At 47.3% G+C, this 19,532-nt stretch overlaps 1 protein-coding gene across 1 annotated transcript; it reads right to left on the reverse strand.

The window, feature by feature from the left end:
- Positions 1–243: 243 nt before the first annotated feature.
- On the reverse strand, positions 244–19,515 carry YARS1 (tyrosyl-tRNA synthetase 1). Its single transcript, XM_081961840.1, has 14 exons — positions 19,382–19,515; positions 19,007–19,108; positions 16,006–16,152; positions 14,814–14,989; positions 11,539–11,668; positions 11,001–11,081; positions 10,347–10,439; positions 9,384–9,519; positions 8,352–8,437; positions 5,577–5,712; positions 3,761–3,858; positions 3,445–3,638; positions 3,197–3,338; positions 244–718 (listed from the first exon to the last, which is right to left on the reverse strand). The coding sequence occupies exons 2-14, from the start codon at positions 19,061–19,063 to the stop codon at positions 608–610; spliced, it is 1,587 nt and encodes a 528-aa protein (XP_081817966.1). The 5' UTR covers positions 19,064–19,108; positions 19,382–19,515; the 3' UTR covers positions 244–607.
- Positions 19,516–19,532: the final 17 nt, after the last annotated feature.

Genomic DNA, 19,532 nt, shown 5'->3' on the forward strand with positions numbered 1-19,532 from the left:
AAACCGAATCAAGTTTTAATTTCTGGAGCACCTCTGATCGTTGACAGCCGGGGGTGCCCAGGTCTGGAAACCGGTTTTACAGAAGAAGCCAAGAAAAGGGAGCACTGTATTTCGAGGCAAACATGACAATGTGGCAGGACAGGCTTAACTGGTCTGCTCCTCCGACGGAGCCCTTCTTCCCCAGCCCCCATCCGAACTCAAGGGTTGCAGCTGAGGAGAAGCAGCGAGGCCTCCCCGTTCAGCTGGACGGAAGGCTGTTGTGGCCGTTGTGGGGGGAAGATCAGACTCCAGGGGGGGTTGGAGGGGTCTCGTTCTGCCGGATTTGACAAGAAGCTGCTTTGGTCACCTTCTCCAGTCAGTGAACGGAAGCAGCCGCCTCTTTCTCCCGCAAGACAGACCGATTTCGGGGGTGTTGGGAGAGAAGGGATCCCAGGGCCCCGTCACAGCTGGAAGGGCGTTCCTTCCCCAGGGGACAGAAGTCCGGAGGCCCAGCCAGTTCCTGATTTCTTGGGTCAAGTGCAGCTGCACGAAGATCACGGATGGAAGCAAAGAGGAAGACGAGAGATGGGCAGGAGTTGGGGGGGCAGTAGAGGGGCAGGCTGGGGCTCTAGCGGATGATGCCCCCTTTCAGAGACTTGCACGTCAGGTTCCCCAGAGTAGTCATGAGGTTCTTCCCCTTCCACTGGGCCACAAAGTTCTCAGAAATCTGGAGGTCGGCCTGGGGAGAAAGAGAGAAGCTCCGTCATCAAAGGCTGGCCGTTCCGAAGTCTGTTTGCTTAAAGGTCCAGAGCTGCCAGGGGTTCTTCTACCTGGGTCGCCCCAAAGGTGCTTTTTTTCAGATGGCAACTGGACATTCTTATTTTGTCTTTTGAAGACATTTCACTTCTCATCCAAGAAGCTTCTTCAGCTCTGACAACACAGTGGGGAATGGAAGGATTTCTATTCCTTGCAGGCAGCTGGTCAATTGCATCCTTTTAGAGAGTCGTTGATGAACGTGGGAGGAATATAAATCCTTCCATTCCCCACTGTGTTGTCAGAGTTGAAGAAGCTTCTTGGATGAGAAGTGAAATGTCTTCAAAAGACAAAACAAGAAAGTCTAGTTGCCTCCTGAAAAAAGCATCTTTGGGACAACCAGGATCTGAGTGACAGAATCTCTAGAGACGTCATCCTACCCGGGTCTTTTACTAAGTCAGTGGGCTCCGGAATAAAAAACCCAACACAACAGCAGAGGTCTCTTACGCAACACACACCCAAGCACCCACAGGCTTGCTCACTGTGCTCTACTCCACTCTTTCCCATTGCTACTACCTCCTCCTCCTCCTCCTCCTCCTGCCGGAGAACAGTCTCTTTCTATCTTCCTTAGGCTGCTTATTTTCAGAGAGGAAGACTCCCCGCCACAGCTGGCTGCCTCTGCTCAGCTTTTGTAGCCCCTGGATGCTGTGCTGGGGAGGGAAGAGGCCTGAAACGGCCATCATGTAGGCAGCCTGTCCCGGCAAAAGCACCAAGCTGCAACCTGTGGCTGGTGTACCGTTTGGTTAGGATGGGAGGATTAAGCTCAAAGTCCCCCTCGGCCCTTGAAGCCCATGGAGTGATGGGGGCCAGTGGGCTTGCCTTGGTCCAACTTTTGGGGAAAATCAATTGCAGAAATGCACCAAAGAATTCCAGGAGATCTTGGGGAAGGCGCGAAAAAGCCATTTAAAGAGGGGCCTGGAGAAGCGACTGCTGTCCAGAGATTTAAGCAGCTGTGAGAAAGAAACTCAAAATAACTTTCTTTAGTGTCTGTCTGACCTTCTTCCAAATATTCATTGGTTGTGGACTTAAATTGTTTCCCGCTTGTTGCCTTGGTAGTGATGGAGACATAACTTCACCAAGGTCATCTTCCTTCTCTTCTACAATTCCATTAAAGCTGCATATTGATGGCAGCTGCTGGAAGGACTCCAGAGGCCACATTAAGCCAGAGAGGCCTTCTAAGCTGCTGTGATGTATGCAGCTATTCTAATTCGCAGTGAATAGATTCACTTTTGTAAATTTCCCTAAGTAAAGAATCAGCAAAGCACATTATGACAGCATGGAGTGAATATATATAAAATCACATAATCCTAGGACTAGAAGGGATCTTGGAGGTCTTCTAGTCGAGACCCCTGCCCAAGGCAGGACCCCTTATTCTATCCCAGACAAATGAACAGTCCAATCTTTTCTTGAAGACCTCCAGCAATGGAGCACCCACCACTCCAGGAAGCAGGTTTTCCCACTGATTAATCATTCTCAAGGCAGGAAATTTCTCCTGAGTTCCAGGTTGGATCTCCCTTTGACCAGCTTCCACCTATGGCTTCCTGTCCTGCCTTCAGGTGCCTTGCAGAATACGTTGACCTCCTCTGTGACTGTCCTCAAGAACTGGAAGACCCTTATCATGTCACCCTTAGTCTTTCTCCTTGTGGGGCTAGACCTAGTTCCCTTAACCGCTTATTGTATCGCTTAGCTTCCAGCCCCCTCATCGTCTTTGTTGCTCTTCTCTGCACACTTTCCAGGGTCTCAACATCTTTGTTATATTGTGGGGACCAAACCTGGATGCAATATTCCAACTGTAGTCTTACAAGTGCAGCATAAAGCGGTGCTAACCCTTCACCTGATCTTGATTCTGTCTCTGCTGATGCATCCTAGGACTGTGTTGGCTTTTTTGGCAGCTGCAGCCCCGCTGGCTCATAGGTAACTGATGGACCACTAGGACTCCTAGATCCCTCTCATAGTTACTATTGTCTCCTCCAATATTTAACCTAATTATTTGTTCAATCTGCCATTGAACCTCACTCAAGAATGGATCAAGACATCCAACCTCACTGTCCTTTTTCAGAACTCGAAAGAACGCCATTAAGTATTTCCAGCATCTCCCGTCCCTTACACTTTCCTTCTCCTCTATGAATTAATGGGCCACATAAAATGCTGAGATTCTTCAAAAATGGGCTTTGGCATCACTTAAAAGCAGACATATGCAGGCTGGTCTTCCAGGGAATGGCCCCAGGCAGAAGCCCAAGGCCTTCCGACTGCTCCCAGGCCCTCCCGCAAAGGCCGCTCCAACCACACTTAAGGTGCGCAGCACACCTGGGCAAGGGGGGGTCATTTGAGTTGCTGATCCCCAGGTTGGATGCTGCTAAGGACTCTGGCCACACCTGCAGCAAGACGGAGCTTCTCCACTTACCTGCAACTTCTCAAATATTTTCTTCTTGGGCTTCAGCTCATCGTCCGGTTGGCCATTCTCAAAGCCTTCTACAAACACTCGTTCTCCCGGACAGGAGCCTGCGGGCGGGTCCAAGGGTTCCACTTGGCAGGGATCTCCAGAACTGAGGTGGTGATGGAGAAAGAAGGCATCCATGGGAGAACATGAGCAAGAGGCTTCCGGGAAGAGCCCCAGCTCTTCCACCCGGCCCCACGTCTTCCTTTGCCCACCTGAAAGCGCAGAGCAGCATGGCCTGGGATTCCACTCCCCGCATCTTCTGGGGCTTCATATTGCACACCAGCACCACCAGCCTGTCCTGCAGCTCTTCCTTGGACACAAACGCCACCAGACCACTGACCACTGTACGAGGTTCAGCCTCCCCCAGGTCAATCTTCTCCACGTACAGAGCATCGGCATCGGGATGCTGTAGGCATCAGACAGGGGCATCAGGGACCAGCCGAGGGGGTTTAAACAAGCCCCCCCCCCCGTGGGACAGACGTATAACTCTAACAGCACCCACAAAGGGGCCCACCAAAGGCACCTCACCTTTTCCACACTGAGCACTTTGCCAACCCGGAGATCCACTCGGGATGGGACGACTTCCTCGGAGTCGGAGTTCTTTGTGGGGCCTTTCACGGCAGATTCTGCAAGTAAATAGCAGGCAAGAGAAAGAGGAGGTGTGGCTTTACTAAGGCTTTATAAAGCGGTTCTAATACTTCACGTGATTTTGATTCTATGACACTGCTTATACAGCCAAGGATTGCATTCGCTTTTTTGGCTTCTGCCGTACATTTCTGGCTCCTGTTTAAGGGATCGTCCACTAGGATTCCAGGGTCCCTCTCACAGTGACTGCTTCTGAGCCAGGTTTCGCCTAACCTGTACTTGTACCTTTGGTTTTTCCTGCCTAAATGTAAAACCTTGCACATTAAATTTCATTTTGTTGGATAGGGCCCATTGTTCAAGTCTCTCAAGATCATTCTGGATCCTGAGCTTGTCTTCTGGGGTGTTGGCTATTCCTGCCATCTTAGTGTCATCTGCAAATTTGAAGAGTTCCCCTTCTATTCCCTCAGTCATTTATGAAGATATTGAAGAGTCCTGGGCCCAAAACAAAACCTTGTGGTACCTCACTGCTTACTTGTCTCCATGTGGATGTAGTACCATTAAGAATTACTCATTGAGTATGGTTTGTCAGCCAGCTACAAATCTATCTGGTGTGAGGCTGTCTAACCCACATTTTTCTAGTTTACCAAGTTGTGCAATTCTAGTTGATTTAAGAATTTAAAGATTTGGTGCAAAATAATGATTGAAATGAATCATTTTCTAAATGACAACTTTTCACAGTCCTAGCAAACTTCCTAATCTCTCCCACAAAACCTGAGTTAATAGAATGCCTAAATACTAGAGCCAGGTTTAAATATATAATTGTTGCTCTCTTATAGCATGCTACTTTAATCTGTAACCCTGTTGGCTTGAGCTGAAAGGTTTGCAAGAAAATTGGCACATCTTACAATCTTTGGTAGAAACATTCTTTTGACCAAAAGCTTTGGAAAAAAAGGGAGATTCTACCCAATAAATAATATTCTACAATGAACCCTGATGTTGGTACATTGTACATTATTCCCAACATCTATACACTGACACAATATATAAATGGATTGAATTCCTGTTGCCATTAAGTTTATTATTGCAAAACTGTAAGCACATCTTGCTTTGGGTCACTGGAGGACACCTTTGTCTGAAAAGTGAACACCACAAAGAACTTCAAAAGACCTAAGATTATTAGGTCTTATAAATTATTTTCAATCTCAGTTGCTTTTCCTTGATATGCTTTCATTCTTGCTTTTGATTTTCTGACTTCAAATGAGCAATAAATAAATAAATTATTATATACAGCTGTCTTATTATTGTTCACAGGCCGATTCCTATGAGTGCTGCATCCAAAGAGCCTCATCCCACATGTTGTACAATCCCAGCCAGCAAAGGCCAGAGGTGCAGCATGCAAGCAATGTAGCTCGGGGCAAAAGCCTCGGTCCAGCCAGCGTGATCTTCCCCTCCCCAGTGTCACCCGCCTGGTTGTCCAGTCCATCCCAGTTGAGGAATGGCTCGTTTAACAACCGCTCAGGGAGCTTGTTGGAGAAGCTCTTGTGTGGCTCCAGCTGTTCCACGCAGGCTGGTGTGTGTGTGTGTGCAAATTGTGTATGCAAAGAAATGGAGACTGCAAAGAAAAACAGAGAAAATGAGGGAGGTCTGGGAGGTGCCTCTAAGCCCCAACCTCAGCTTGCATCTTGCCCACTAGGCACATGGCAGGCCAGCCCAGATGGAGTGCCCCCAGCCCCCCAATTCCCATTCCCATGGCCCTTACTTGCTGTGGAGGGATCAGGATATGCGCAGCTGGCGAGTTTCTTCATTTGTGAGCTGCTGAACTTCTCTCTGATAGGATCCAGGAGCTTATTCAAGGCCACCTCTATGGAGTTCTTCAAGTCTCCCGGATGGATAACCTGGCCACAAGAGCAGAGCAGCAGAACACGTTGGTCTTTCTTAGATCCCAGATGTGTGCCGCCCCTGCCGCCCCTGAGTAGGGCAATTTATTTAGTAATTTATTTGTTTGTTAAATATACAATAATAAAAAGGAAGAAAAATGAAAGGCATGTAAACAGAAGTCCAATAGTAGCATCATGAAATAAACAATGACAAAGGAACACAATGAGAATACATCATCAACATGGCAACCCAAAAGGTGGACGGGTGGCGAGCAGAGAGCGAGGGGGCGGGGAGGAGGAGGTGGACTCTACCATCAATCCAGCAGCCCCCTCCAGCATGGGACTCCCTCCTTCCTGGGTCCCCAGGCCAACCGACAGGGCCAGGTCTTCAGACTGTTGCGGAAGGAGAGGAGGGGTCTTGCCTTAGAGGGCAGGATGTTCCACAGGGGGGCGCTGTGCAGAGAAGGCTCTTCTTCTGGATCCCGCTAGTCAGACTTCTTTGACTGGCAGGATCCGAAGTAGCCGTTCTTTGCTGGCACAAGTAGGGCGGGCTTGTCTTAGGGGGCCAAGGTGGTTCATGAGGCTGCCTGGACCGATTCTGCCCTTGAGGGCTTGCAAGGTCAGAAGCCACGGCCTGAAGTGCCCCTGGAAGCAGACCAGGAGCCAGTGGGGTTCATGGAACAGAGGTGGGAAATGGCCATCCTGCCCTTTGCACTGGCTGGAGCTCCCCAACGGACTTCGGGGGTTGCCCCGCGTGGAGCCCACTGGAGCAGTCCAGAGGAGGGATGACCACGGCTTGAGTAACTGAGTGCAGGGAGTCCTGATGCAGGAAAGGCTGCAGCTGCGAGTCCAGGAGAACCCCTAGGTTGCAAACTGGGTCTGATGGGGGGGGGGGGAACCCGTCCTGAACTAAGGGTGGCAGACACTCGGATCCCGAGGCTCCACTATTACTTAGCCCAAGGAGCAGCGTTGTCTGAAGACACTTCCGTGGTCATGTGGCCAGCATGACTAGACACTGAGACGCATGGAATGCTCTAATCGCACTTCCCTGCTTTTGAACTGCTATTGGGCAAGAGCTGAGGCAAGGAACGGGAGCTCACCCCATCACATAGCACACAGGTTTTGAACCCCGGTTGTCAGCTTAATGATAATAATATAGAGAAGATTTTAAAAAGTAGAGTATTTGTTCCACAGGAAAAGTATTTGTCTGATTCAGCAATAGCACTTAGACTTATATACCGCTTTACAGCCCTCTCTAAGCAGTTTTACAGTCAGCCTCTTGCCCTCAACAATCTGAGTCCTTACTTTACTGAGTCTACCTTGAGCCTGGTGAGATCTGAACTGCCAAATTGCTGGCATCTGGCAGTCAGCAGAAATAACCCTGCAGTACTGCACTCTAACCACTGCACCACCGCTGCTCCTCATACTACTACTACTACTTTGGAATTCTGGCTTGCTGGGACTGAGTAAGCCAGATAGGGAACCCTCCTTGGCTCTTCTTCCGTTACTCAACTCCCCGCACTCACCAAGGAGCTCACTGCAGAATGTTCAGGACTCAGAATGATTAGTTAATAGTTTCACAGATAGTCCTCAAGTTATGACCATAATTGAAGCTGGAATTTTACAAACTTTTTTTGTGGCGATCATTAAGCAAACCCATTTTTCACAACTGGCATTTTTGCAGGAAACTGGAAGTAACTGTTGAAAACTGGCAAAGCCCACCAAAAATCACAGTCTTATGATCATGAGACACTGCAAGTGGTCATACATGCGAGCTGGTTAGCAAAAACCTAAAATGCAATCGCGTGATTTGGGGAGGACGGGAGGCTTGTCTGAACTCTGAAATCTGGCTGTGAATAGCCAGAGATCCGTTGCAATCGTTGTTAAGTGAGTAGTTATTAAGTGAGGATTATCTTTATTGCAACATAGTATTATTGAGAAACACAGAGAACTTATAAAAACTGGATACAATGGACTCTGGGTGCAGCAGCTCACATTCCTTTGCTGCAGGTTTCCATTGTTTCCATAATGTCATTTATGTGGAGATGTTATCATACAAAATACACAAATCTGCAAGAAACCCAACTTTAACTCAACAGATATCCTTGATTAGTAGGTGCTCTGCTCCACTGAACTGTTTTTGGACACAAAACTTTCAATCTTTCTCCCACTTTTTGTAATAGGAAATTGGAGAATGAAGGAGACAGAGCGATTTGCAACTGAATAAACCGGATTCCCCCTGATTTATTGAGAGGGGAATACTGAGCAATAGGCATAATTTATCTGCTTATTTCCGATAAGATAGAATTCTAAAGGATTTCAATTTATTAAATGCAAACTGGCCCTACGTTGTTCTACACCAACCTGATGAAAATTATAAGAAAACATCTGGGTTTGTGTTAATCTGACTTGCATATATTCTTAGTATATAAAGGAGATGAAATATAATTTTAAGTCCATCCATCTCTGTGAGTTTGGGCCCAGCTCTACTACGTATGCAGAACGACAGAATGTTTTTCTCCAAACGCCTGAGAGTAAATTACAAGTTAGGAAATTACACAACTTTTCTGCCCGAAGGCAGGGGAGGATCCCGGGGTTTGCAAAAGCAAAACAAGCAGCCCCAGCCTTTCGGACCCTGGAGCCATTCCACATATTACCTGCTGGGCAAAATCCTTCTCGAGATCCGCATAGCTTGTGTAGGTTTTAATGCCTCCCCACTTCTCATCTCTAAGGATCACAAACTCTACAAAAAAGTGAAGATGTCTGTTAAACAAGAGCACAGCCATACACATAAGCCCACATTTAGTCCCGAGCATCCTCAAATATTCTTTTGGCTAGGATGAGGCATCACAACGACCTACAAAGATCTCACTTGATGCCCACCTGACTCCACGCCAAACAGGTTCTTCACCCAGGTCCAAAGTTCATTTCAGAGCCCTGGGAATTAGGCCAAACTTCACCTGGAGGACTGGGACCAATCCAGGCTGCTCACTTTTGATGAAGATCAAAATCACAAATCACAAAAGGAACCAAGACAGACAGTGGAATGGAAAATAATTTCAGTGGGGTAGGAGGGAAGAACCTGTTTGGCCTGGACAGAGGAGCTGCAATTAGCCTGTAACAGCACTTTCTGAAGCCCTCGAAGAGCAAGAAGACTCACCTTCCCGTGGGGTCCTTGGTGCTCCCTGAGTTTGTTTTCTTACAGATGTTTCATTACCCAAACTAGGCAACTTCATCAGCACTCATGAGGTTACCTAGTCTGGTCATGAATTCTGCAAGAAAACCACCAAGCTTAGGGAGCACCAAGGACCCCAGTTCAGCCCTGGAAAAGAAACCTTCTCTCCTATTGGTCCTTCCTTTCTGTTATTCTCACAGCAAGAACTATACTAAGAGCCCAAATGACAAGGGGGTAGATTTTGACTGAATTAGCAACATGGCAGATGCCTCTCCCACAGAGTTCCCTTGCTTGGCCCACCACTGACTTCGTTTGCCACTGTAAAGAACACCCCTACCACCCTGCCATGCACATCCATCCATTTCCCCCACTGCTTAGGATTCCTATTTCAGCTGGTAGAAAGGCATGAATTGGGTAGGAGGAAAACAGCCCCTGAGCTCCCTGTCTCTCCTCCTTCTCCTACCTTCCAAGGCCAGTGCTAACCCTCTTGCCTTTGGCCACTTGGGAGCCTCACCTGATCTGAGGGGGAAGAGGACGTGCTTGATGAAGGACAAGACCCCATTGTTCTCCACATTCCCTGGCTCGCAAAAAGCCTTCTTAAGCTTCTTTTTCACATCCTCTTTTCGATCCAAGAGATCAATCTTAGACTCCTAGAAGGAAGAAAAAGAGAAGATGGTCAGACATTACTGTTCAGACAAAATTTGAAGGGTTATTTTAAATAAAGAGGAACCACGATAGGGTTTCAATAGGGTATATTTCTCAACCTTGGCAACTTTAAGATGGATGGACTTCAACTCCCAGACTTCTGCAGCCATCATGAATGCATTCCCCAACATGAATGCATGCTGGCCTGGGAATTCTGGGTCCTCCCATTTTAAAATTCCCAAGTATCAGAAACCCTGGATTGGAGTTAATACCACGTGTATAATGTCTACCCCTTGATATTCATTGAATTCTTGAATATCACTCCCCAACCTTTTCTTTTTGGTTAAAGTTTCACTGAGCGTGAGAATAATCGGCTAGAATCCCAAGCATTTTCCTGCCAGGTGGTGCTGCAGGTCTATTCCTGCCGCAGAGTTTTTGTGCCACATTTTGGGTACTATCAGATACAATGGATTTAAAAAGAAGCCATTGAACCAGGTGGATTCCACTGCTACCTAAGAATTCATCAAATGTATTCATGCCAAGAGGCTAACTTTTCTTTGTCTTGGAAAATTGAGGCTCTTAATTTGAGATTAGCAAAATCATCTCCCTCATTTGATGAAACATGGTTTTGGACATTGGTTTCTTCTTCATTCTTTCAAGTGTTCTATTCTTTTCTCCATTTTGTTTCTTTAAAATACTTACCTAATGTTATCTGATTTATGAATCCCCTTCCTGTACACCCAGCTTGATTAATTACCTATTCTGTGAGCACAACTCCAATGCCTGAAAGGGGGGCTCTCTCTCACCCGCAGGCAGGGAGTTGGGGACCCACCTCTTCCGAAGAGCTCATTTTGCTGCCCGTCAATCCAGGCACCATGGGATTCATCAGGTGGATGCGTTTTGTGTAGCCCAGGGACGGGAGGTACTACAGCAGAGACAAAAACACACACGTGTCACACACAAAGAATTCAGGGGGCTGAGAGGACGAGACGTGGCTTAGTGGATGAAGAGATACAAGCGACTCCTCCAAGAAGGGGTTGAAGTGGCGTCACAGGCCAAGCAACGAGAAACGCTTGTGGATCGGCCCAAGTGGGTATTTTATGGCTGAGCACCCATCTTAGAAGACGGCCTACCTTCCCTGGCAGGAGAAATGGCCAATGGAGACCGAAGGGCCTGTTTCTTCCCCCGAACGGTCTAAGCTGGATTGTCTCTTTCCTCCCACCCGAGGGGCTCCCTCCCCTTCAGCCAGTGGTTCCACCACACCTGGAGAGAAGTGTCCCTTCCTGACTGAAACGGGCACCTCTGGTGGGCCACATTCAGTCTCTCCCTGGGCAAGGAGAGTATCCCAGGAGTTGTGCTCATCCCTTACTGGGAGGCAAGAGCTCCTGGAAAATCTCGGTCCAGCCATGGGACACCGCCTGGTTGCAACCAAAGGCAACAGAGCCTTGGCTAGCATATCTGGGAAGAGGCAGGCCCCTGCTTTCACCTTTTCTGCAAAAGTAAAGATTTTTCTCTGATCCACTCCTCCAAACTGTGCGTCAACTTTCAGGTACTCTTCATCCAGTGCCTGCAGCAAGAGCAAGAGAAAAGGACTCCTTAGGAACCTACTGACTAACAAGAGTGCCCCCCATTTTCCCTTCAGAAGGTAAGATGTGCGAGGGCCAGAACTGAGAGGCAACGAGCTCCAGAAGCTAACCACGAAGGAACACCTGAACCACGTTCAGCCACAATTAACGTCCTAGTTTTTCTGCAGCCTGTTGTTTTTAGTCTGTGGAACATTTGCAAATGAAACTCAGCTTGGAAATTAATTTGCAAATATACCTCAAAAAGGTGTGTGGCTCCTCAAACATTGAGATTCGGGGGGTCCAAGGCTGGATCACTTCTAATAGACTTAAAACCGGAGTGCTTCCGCTCCTCTTATTGTTCCACACGAACTGGGCCCTGCACACCTACTATAAACTCAGATTGTGCTTTTTTTTTTTTAAAGATAAAACAATTGCCTAAATGTGTGGATGTCTCTCTACCTGCAGCCCAGGGTAGAGAAGACCACTGAGGAGAGGATGTTCCACTTGTTTCACCACTTCTGCGCCAGCTTTCTTGGCATCATGCTGGGTGACCACAGAGGACAGTCGATAGACATCCAGAGTGTATTCCCTAGGCAGACAGAAGGTAAGCCATAAGCGGGATAAAATGCTCTTCCTTTGCCAAAGATGCAAATGGTCTCAGGACTGCAGAAGTTAGTATAGGATGCATTGACCTTTACTGAATGGGCAGCTGATCCTTACATTCATTGGCATAAAGAAATAGCATGCACCTAGTCCTCAACTTACAACCACAACTGAGACCAGAATTGCCACTCTTAAGCAAGGTGGTGGTTAATTTTACCACCTTTTTGGCCATGGCTGTTTAGAGAATCACTGCAAGATGATAAGCGAGTCAAATGGTCATTAAGCGAATCCGGCTTCCCCCATTAACTCTGCTTGTTGGAAGCCACCTGGGAAGGTTGCCAATGGTGATCATGTGATCCCGGGATGCTGCAACCATCAGAAATACTTGCCGGTTGCCAAGTGGCTGAGTTTTGGTCAGGTGACTGTGGGGATGCTGCAACGGTCATAAGTGCAAGGACCATTGTAAGTCACCTTTTCAATGTTGTTGTAACTTCAAATGGCTGCTAAATGAATGGCTGTAAGTTGAGGATACCTGAATTTAATTCTTCAAACAAGCAAAGGCACCAACAAGGACGCCCCAGTGCACCAGTTTGTTCCCTCTTCCCTCTTGAAAAATTAGCAGAATGTTGGGGGGGAAATGAGAATATTTAACATCAATGTAAAAACAGTCCATCATATAATCAACCTGTTTGTAGATCAACAAAATGCTACAATAAATGTAGAACAAAAAAACGATCTCATCTCAATTATAAATTTTACATATTGACATGGAAAATCACAGACTATATTATTTTATCCTAATAAGAATCACATAGTTTTATATTGAATTTCTTATCAATGTAGATCGACTGAAATATGTAGCAACACTTTACAAAGATTGGACTTTTTTTAAAAAAATGCAATTATGGTCCAGCATTCATACTAGGCAAATAATAATTATTTTTTTATAAAGATTTTTTTTATTTTTGAATAAACACAAACGGACAAAACACACGCAAAAAACCCCACAAAACCATCTTCCATTACAAGTTGTAGAAAGTGTGTCAATTGGTTACAAAAACATCCATGCATCCCTTCCACAGTCATCACCTACAATTCATATCAAATCATACATTTTCAATCAAATATATTTATATATGTTACTATCATATCTCAACCTTCATTTGACTATAATTGTTATGTCCTTTTATATAAAATATTCCAGATTTAAAGCAAAACCACATAACGGCATTCCATTAGCTCTTCCCAATATCATCCAGTAATATTAATTAATTAATTTTATATAGCTGCCATCTCATACTTTTGACTTAGGGCAGTACACACCACTAAAAGAACAAGAAAAAACAATCTAATAATTTAAAAAAATAAAGTATAATTAAAACAGAACCGTAGTAACAAAAAGAAGAGAATATAGTAACAAGAACAAAAAACTATTGGAGTGCCAGAAGCAGTTCAAGGGATGCCTCTCTGCACAGACTCAAAGTTTCTTCTGGGTGAGATCCAAGACACCAGTTGTTCCCTAAACAGTGGCAGGGAGCCTTCTGCCCTGAGGGACCCCACCGGTTTCCCATCGTATCAGCCCAGTCAGTTGGTCCAACAGGGTTGCCACATCTGGATTTCATCAATTAAACAATATCATCTGTTGGGAACCTGAAATGTGCCTTTGAAGCAGCTGCTGAAACACCTGTTGAAGCACCTGCCCCCTGAAATGAGTTTCCCCTCAACTGGATGCCCCGCCCAGGCCCTTGGTGAGGAGGAGAGAGACTCTCCCCAATCCAGGCCACCACTCTGTCACACTTGGCACCTTTCTTCCACCTTTTAGGCTTTATTGATTTTTGTTATAAATAGCTCAGAGTTATTGGGAGCCAAGGGGCATACAAGTACCGTATTTATCGGCGTATAACACGCACAGGCGTATAACACGCACCTTCATTTTAAGAGGGAAATTTCAGGGAAAAAAATTTAAATTTCAAATAAAGAACTTTGAAGCAAAATAAGGGTAGCTCAGAACTTTTTTTTTATTAATATTATTACCACTTATAAGGTAAATAATGTAAAAGGACAGTAAAAGCAACTATGAACACTGCTGCTTTCACTGCTACTATCTTCCACCCTCCCTTCCTTCCTGCCTCCCTTCCAGTTCCCTCCTTCCTCTTTCCTCCTGCCTGCCTGCCTTCTTTCCCTCCTGCTTATCTATGCTTCCTTCCTTCCTTGCACCTCCCTCCCTTCTGCCTGCCTGCCTTCTTTCCTCTTTCCCTATCCTCCTATCCTTCCTTTCTCCCTCCCTCCTTCCCTGCCTCCCTTCCAGTTCCATCCTTCCCTCCTTCCTTTTTTTAATTAACTTTTAGTCGGGAGTCCGGGGAGAGGAGAGACGGCTCATCCATTCTCTCCTCCTCTCACCCACACCCCGCTGTCTAAAGCGCTTCCTTTCGCCCGCCCGAGCTCTTCCGCGGGCGAAAGAAAGTGTTTTAGTCGGGTGTCTGGGAGAGGAGAGACGGCTCATCCATTCTCTCCTCCTCTCGCCCACACCCCGCTGAGTAGCGCTCCGTGATCCTTTTCTGTGCGCCTGGTGTTTAGATAGATAGCCGGATGTTTAAAACGCCAGGCGCACAGAAAAGCAGCTGCTTTTGGGGCGAAGCGCTCCGCGATCCTTTTCTGTGCGCCTGGTGTTTAAAACATCCGGCTATCTATCTAAACGTCAGGCGCACAGAAAAGGATCGTGGAGCGCTTCGCCCCAACAGCAGCTGCTTTTCTGTGCGCCTGGCGTTTAAAACATCCGGCTATCTATCTAAACGGCTGCTGTTGGGGCGAAGCGCTCCGCGATCCTTTTCTGTGCGCCTGGCGTTTAGATAGATAGCCGGATGTTTTAAACGCCAGGCGCACAGAAAAGCAGCTGCTTTTGGGGCGAAGCGCTCCGTGATCCTTTTCTGTGCACCTGGCGTATATCGCCTGGCGTATATCGGCATATAACACGCATACATCATTTGCCCCCTATTTTTCGGGGGGGAAAGTGCGTGTTATACGCCAATAAATACGGTATATTAAATAGTAATTTTAAAAAATCTGCCTTTGGCATCAGATTCTATCTTTCCCAGGACAGAAAGAGGGTGGCTATGGCGCACTCAACTTACTTGCTGAGCTGGTAGTCGGTCCCTCGGACGAAACGGAGCTTCTCCAGAGGCACACCGATGCTCTCCAGCATTGCCTTAATGACCCCCTCGTAATACTGAGTACGCAATTCCAGAAGTTCCCAAGGAGCCTTCATGTTGTCTAGGTAGGCATGGAGATCAGCGAACAGAATGGTCACCTGAGAGACAAAGGGTGTGTGTCATATGGCTGCTGTCTTTTCAGTGAGGCAAGAGGAGATGATGTCTCTTCCCTTGCCCAGGGCATGTCTGGGGGGGGGGGGGGGGAGTCTGTGAAGTTAGAAAATCCCCTACCCTTAAAGTCAAAACCAGAATTAAAATGCAACCTGATTGGAGGATGAGAGGATTTGAAGAGAGCTGCACAACTCTGAGGCATCTTTCTTAAACTACCCCCAAAGTAGGTAAAGATCCCACCCACTCTGGGCAGTTCTGGTTTTCACACAATTCCCTTGTACTGAAAAATTGAGGGAAGGCTAACCTTGTTCTTTCCTCCAAATCCCCAGAGAGAAAACGGAGGGGATTCAGAGTTAAGGACTGTTCGCCTTGAAAGCCCTGCAGAGTCTACCAACCTCAGACTGCAGAGTGCCACTCCCACTGCCACCAACTGGACTGAGAATTCTTAAAGGCTCAACCTTTCCCAGAACCTAAAAAAATCACAATCCCATCTATTCTATATAGCCACCCAATGAGCACTATCATTACCAACTGCAGCAAATTCTACCTAATGAATAAAAATCCTGAGGACAGGAAGTGATTTGGGAGTTAATTCCCTAGAATTTAGGATTCCCATGCAGATGTGAGTTTTGGGCCACAGTTTAAATAGTTTGGTTGAAGGAAATGAGATGACTGTGCCCACTAAGTCAACGGGAGTCAGGAGACATTCCTTTATCTTCTGCCTCTTCTTCCCTTCCCACCCTAGAGATACATCCTGGTGTGATTTATCTAGTGGCTTAAGAGTCACCCATGGGGAGAGGTCCAAGGAGACACAGTAGGGCGGTGTTTTTTAATCTTGGCAGCTTTAAAGTGGATGGACTCAACTCCCAGAATTCCCCAGCCAGCTTTGCACATCTCTCCCTCTCGAGGGGTCTCCAATATCCCCCAGGCCCTTCAGGGTGTGGCAGCAGCAACCACAGGACTCCCCGCTAAGGATCCAAAACAAAGGCAGAGTTGGCTCAACCTCACAGCCAGCCTTGAGGAAGTCTGCGATCTTGGACATGGGCACAAAGTAGGCGATGTGAGGCTTGCCCGTCGTGGCTGTTCCCCAGTAAATCTTCAGCTCCCGCTCTTTCAGGATGGCTTTCAATTTATCCTCTCCAAGAACCTCCTGCAAACAAAAGGATTGTTCAGAAGGTCTACTGCAATTTTACCAAAAGTCAAGATGAAATGCCTTGACTGCAGCAGAACTCTTCCCAAGGCCAGCCTCCATAAAACCCCAAGACTGGCACAAGAAATAAATAAAGCTCCCTGTGGAAGCCTAAGGGATCCGGTCATGGCTTTTGCCTGCCAGGCACAAGGAAGCAGAGGGACATCTTGAGCTCCTCAGAGAAGTTTCTTTGTTGCTGCCAGTCTTGCCAGACGAAATGCACTCTCTCGAGATAAGCACTTCAGGGATTTGGGAAGGAGATCAGGTCTCCATTGTTTCCTCCCCTTCAGGGCTTCATAGCTGGCCGTTATTAACTTCACCTCCCCACTTCAGCCACAGTTCCCACCACCTTCTCTGGCCCCTGCAGAGAGCAAGAAGTGAGACCTCATCACTGCAGCCGTTATTTGATCAGCCCTGCCGCAGACAAGCAGCAAAATCAGGGAACACTGTCCATGGCTTTCCTGCGTTCTGCACTCATCTTTTTTTGATCACAACACAGATTTCTAGTGTGACCGAGAGGGTCTGTCTTAAAATAGTGACAGTGCTGGCTGAATAATATAGCCTTTCTGATAACCTACCTGAAAACGAGTCTCATGTAATTCAGAAGCTTGAATCTTGCCAATGCTCTAAGCATTTTCAAAACACGGGAAGGAGAGGGGAAAAGAGAAGGAGCCTTAAGCTCACACTGTGCCTTTACAGGCAGTCTTTGACTTACGACCACAATTGAGCCCAAAATTTCTGTTGCTAAGCGAGACATTTAAGTTTTTAGCCATTTTACAACCTTTCTTGCCACGCTGGTAAAGTGAATCATTGCATTGTTCAGTTAGTAAGAGGGCTGTTAAATGAATGGAGCTTCCCCGTTCGTTTTGTTTGTCAAAAAGTCACAGGCAATCACATGACCCTGGGACACGGCAACCATCGTAAATACATGCCAGTCGCCAAGCGGCCGAACTTAGATCATGTGACTCTGGGGCTGCGGCAATGGTTCCAAGTATGAAAAACCCTGTCACTTTTTTCAGTGTCATTGTAACTTTGAATGGTCACTAAACGAACCGTTGTCAGTCAAGGACTACGTCTATTCTCCCCAGCCTTTCCTATGGGCTCCGTCTGATCTTCTCCAGATCCACCTGAGTTCTCATCTTGCTCCTTCCGCCCTCCCCTCCCCCAAATCTCCAGCCAAAGCTGCTCAATCAGCCACTGAACCTTTGGCTGCTTTGGCCTCTTCCACCAAACACTCCCGGCCCTCATCAACATTCTCCAACTCCTTCTTCCCCTCCGTCCTGCATCACATTTTCCCTGTATGTCCCTTCCTTACACAGGTGGCTTCTTGGTCAATTTCAAACTGCTATTTACACCACCTTTCCAAAGCAGCTTGTTTGTTGAAGAATGCCTCTATTTCTCTGTTACGGAGCCCTTGGATGGGACGGAGGCTCCCTGAATGCCTGGGAAACTGCTGTCAGGACCAGATTCTTACAGAGGAATAACTGACCACCACAGAGTGACTTAGGAGGACATACTGAAGATTGCTGGATGATCCGACCTGGCTTTTCAACTTCCCAAATGCCCAACATCATCGCTAACAAAAATGCTTCCTCATCCCCATCTCAACTGTTAAAATACTGATTTGCACAAGTAGTCCTTATTTATTTATTGACTAAAGTTACAACAGCACTGAAAAATGTGACCTTACAATCAATCTTCGCACTTACAAGTGACGCAGCATTCCCAAAGTCACATAATCAAAATGTGGTTGCTTGGCATCCAGCATGTATTTCTGACAATTGCAGCATCCTGGGGTCATGTGATTGCCATTTCTGGCCTTCCCAGCTGGCATCTGGCAAGCAAAGTCAATAGGAAAAGCTGGATTCATTTAACAATCATGGCCAAAATGTCATAAGATTGGATGTGACTCGTTTATCAACCACTCTGCTTAACAACAACAAAAATAGTCTCAGTTGTGGTTGTAAGCACTGAAAAATGTGACTTATAACCAGTCCTTGTTGGTTGTAACCAATGCAGCACCCCCACAGTCGTGAGATTCAAATTTGGGTGTTTGGCAATCAGCAAGAATTTACAACAACTGGAGTGTCCTGAAATCAGGTGATCCCCATTTCTGACCTTTCCAGTTGGCTTCCAGCAAGCAAAGTCAACAGGAAAGTCTGTTTGACACGACTCCACAATTCACTTAATAACTACCATGATTCACTTAATAGCCATAGTAAAAAAGGTTGCAAAATTGGACATGAGTCACTTAACAACGGCCTCACTTAAAGCGAAATTCTGCTCTCAATTATGGTTGCAAGTCTATCTATAGCTGAAATAGAGTTTGGGGGGGAAAGGCAGGATAAAAGAACCTAACAATATGGCTAATACTCTGAGGCTGCAGTTCCCCTCATTTTGGGAAATCACTTCACATTTTGTTCCCCTGGGAATTCAAAAGTGTAGCTGAAAGAGGAGATCCCAGACTGCCTATTATCTATTTTTCAGAAGCTTCAAAAAAATTAAAACATTACACCAACAGTATTTGGTGTATCTATATTTCCAAATGAAATCACTGCCATAGGATCAGGTTAACAGTTGCTGTTAAGTGGCTAAGTACCTTGGCTGTCGTGCATATTCATTTTGGCCGTTTCTATTGTTTAGTTTTTATACTTTTGAAACCCAGAGTCATGGACTAGATGGGCGGCTATAGAAATCGAAGGAAGGAACGGACGACTTGAGCTTCTCCCAGGGCAGCGCTTGGGGCCTCTCCGTGCTCAGGGCCGAGAGCCCCCCTCCGCCCCTTCTCCATTCACCCAACACCCCAGCCAAGTACCTGCAAATTCCGGGTGATGAGGTGAAGCTTCTCCTGGGCTGTCAGCTCGTCCCCCATGGTGACTCCCCGCCAGCTGCTGACTCACTCGGCGGCCTCCCGAGCCTGAAACCCAACGAAGCGGCCCTGATTGCCGGGAAGGGACCGGGGGAGGAAGGGGAGCCCCTCCCCGCAGCCACAGCGCAGCCCCCGCCCGCCCGGCCCCTTTCTCAAGCGGGAAGACCAGAGAGGGGAGCAGGCGAGGCCAGGGGAGTCCGGCCACGCGCCCCACAACCCCCCTCCCTCCCTGCAACTCTCGCCAGCCACGAGAGTTGGAAGGACGGGGGAAGCAGGTGGGACGCCGGACGCCTGGTGGGGCCGACAGGGAAGGCAGCGCACCTGGCGCTGGCCGGTTTGCGAGCTGCGTCCCCGCCGGGCGACTCTCCACGCGTCACACCGGCTGCCACTCGGCGCTCCTCCCTTCCGCCTGGCGCCTGGGTCGCTCGGCGCTCCTCCCCTCGGCCTGGCGCGTGGGTCGCTCGGCGCTCCT

The sequence above is a fragment of the Natrix helvetica genome, assembly GCF_964273705.1.
Source record: "Natrix helvetica genome assembly, chromosome: 9".
In the NCBI taxonomy this organism is placed as follows: Eukaryota; Metazoa; Chordata; class Lepidosauria; order Squamata; family Natricidae; genus Natrix; species Natrix helvetica.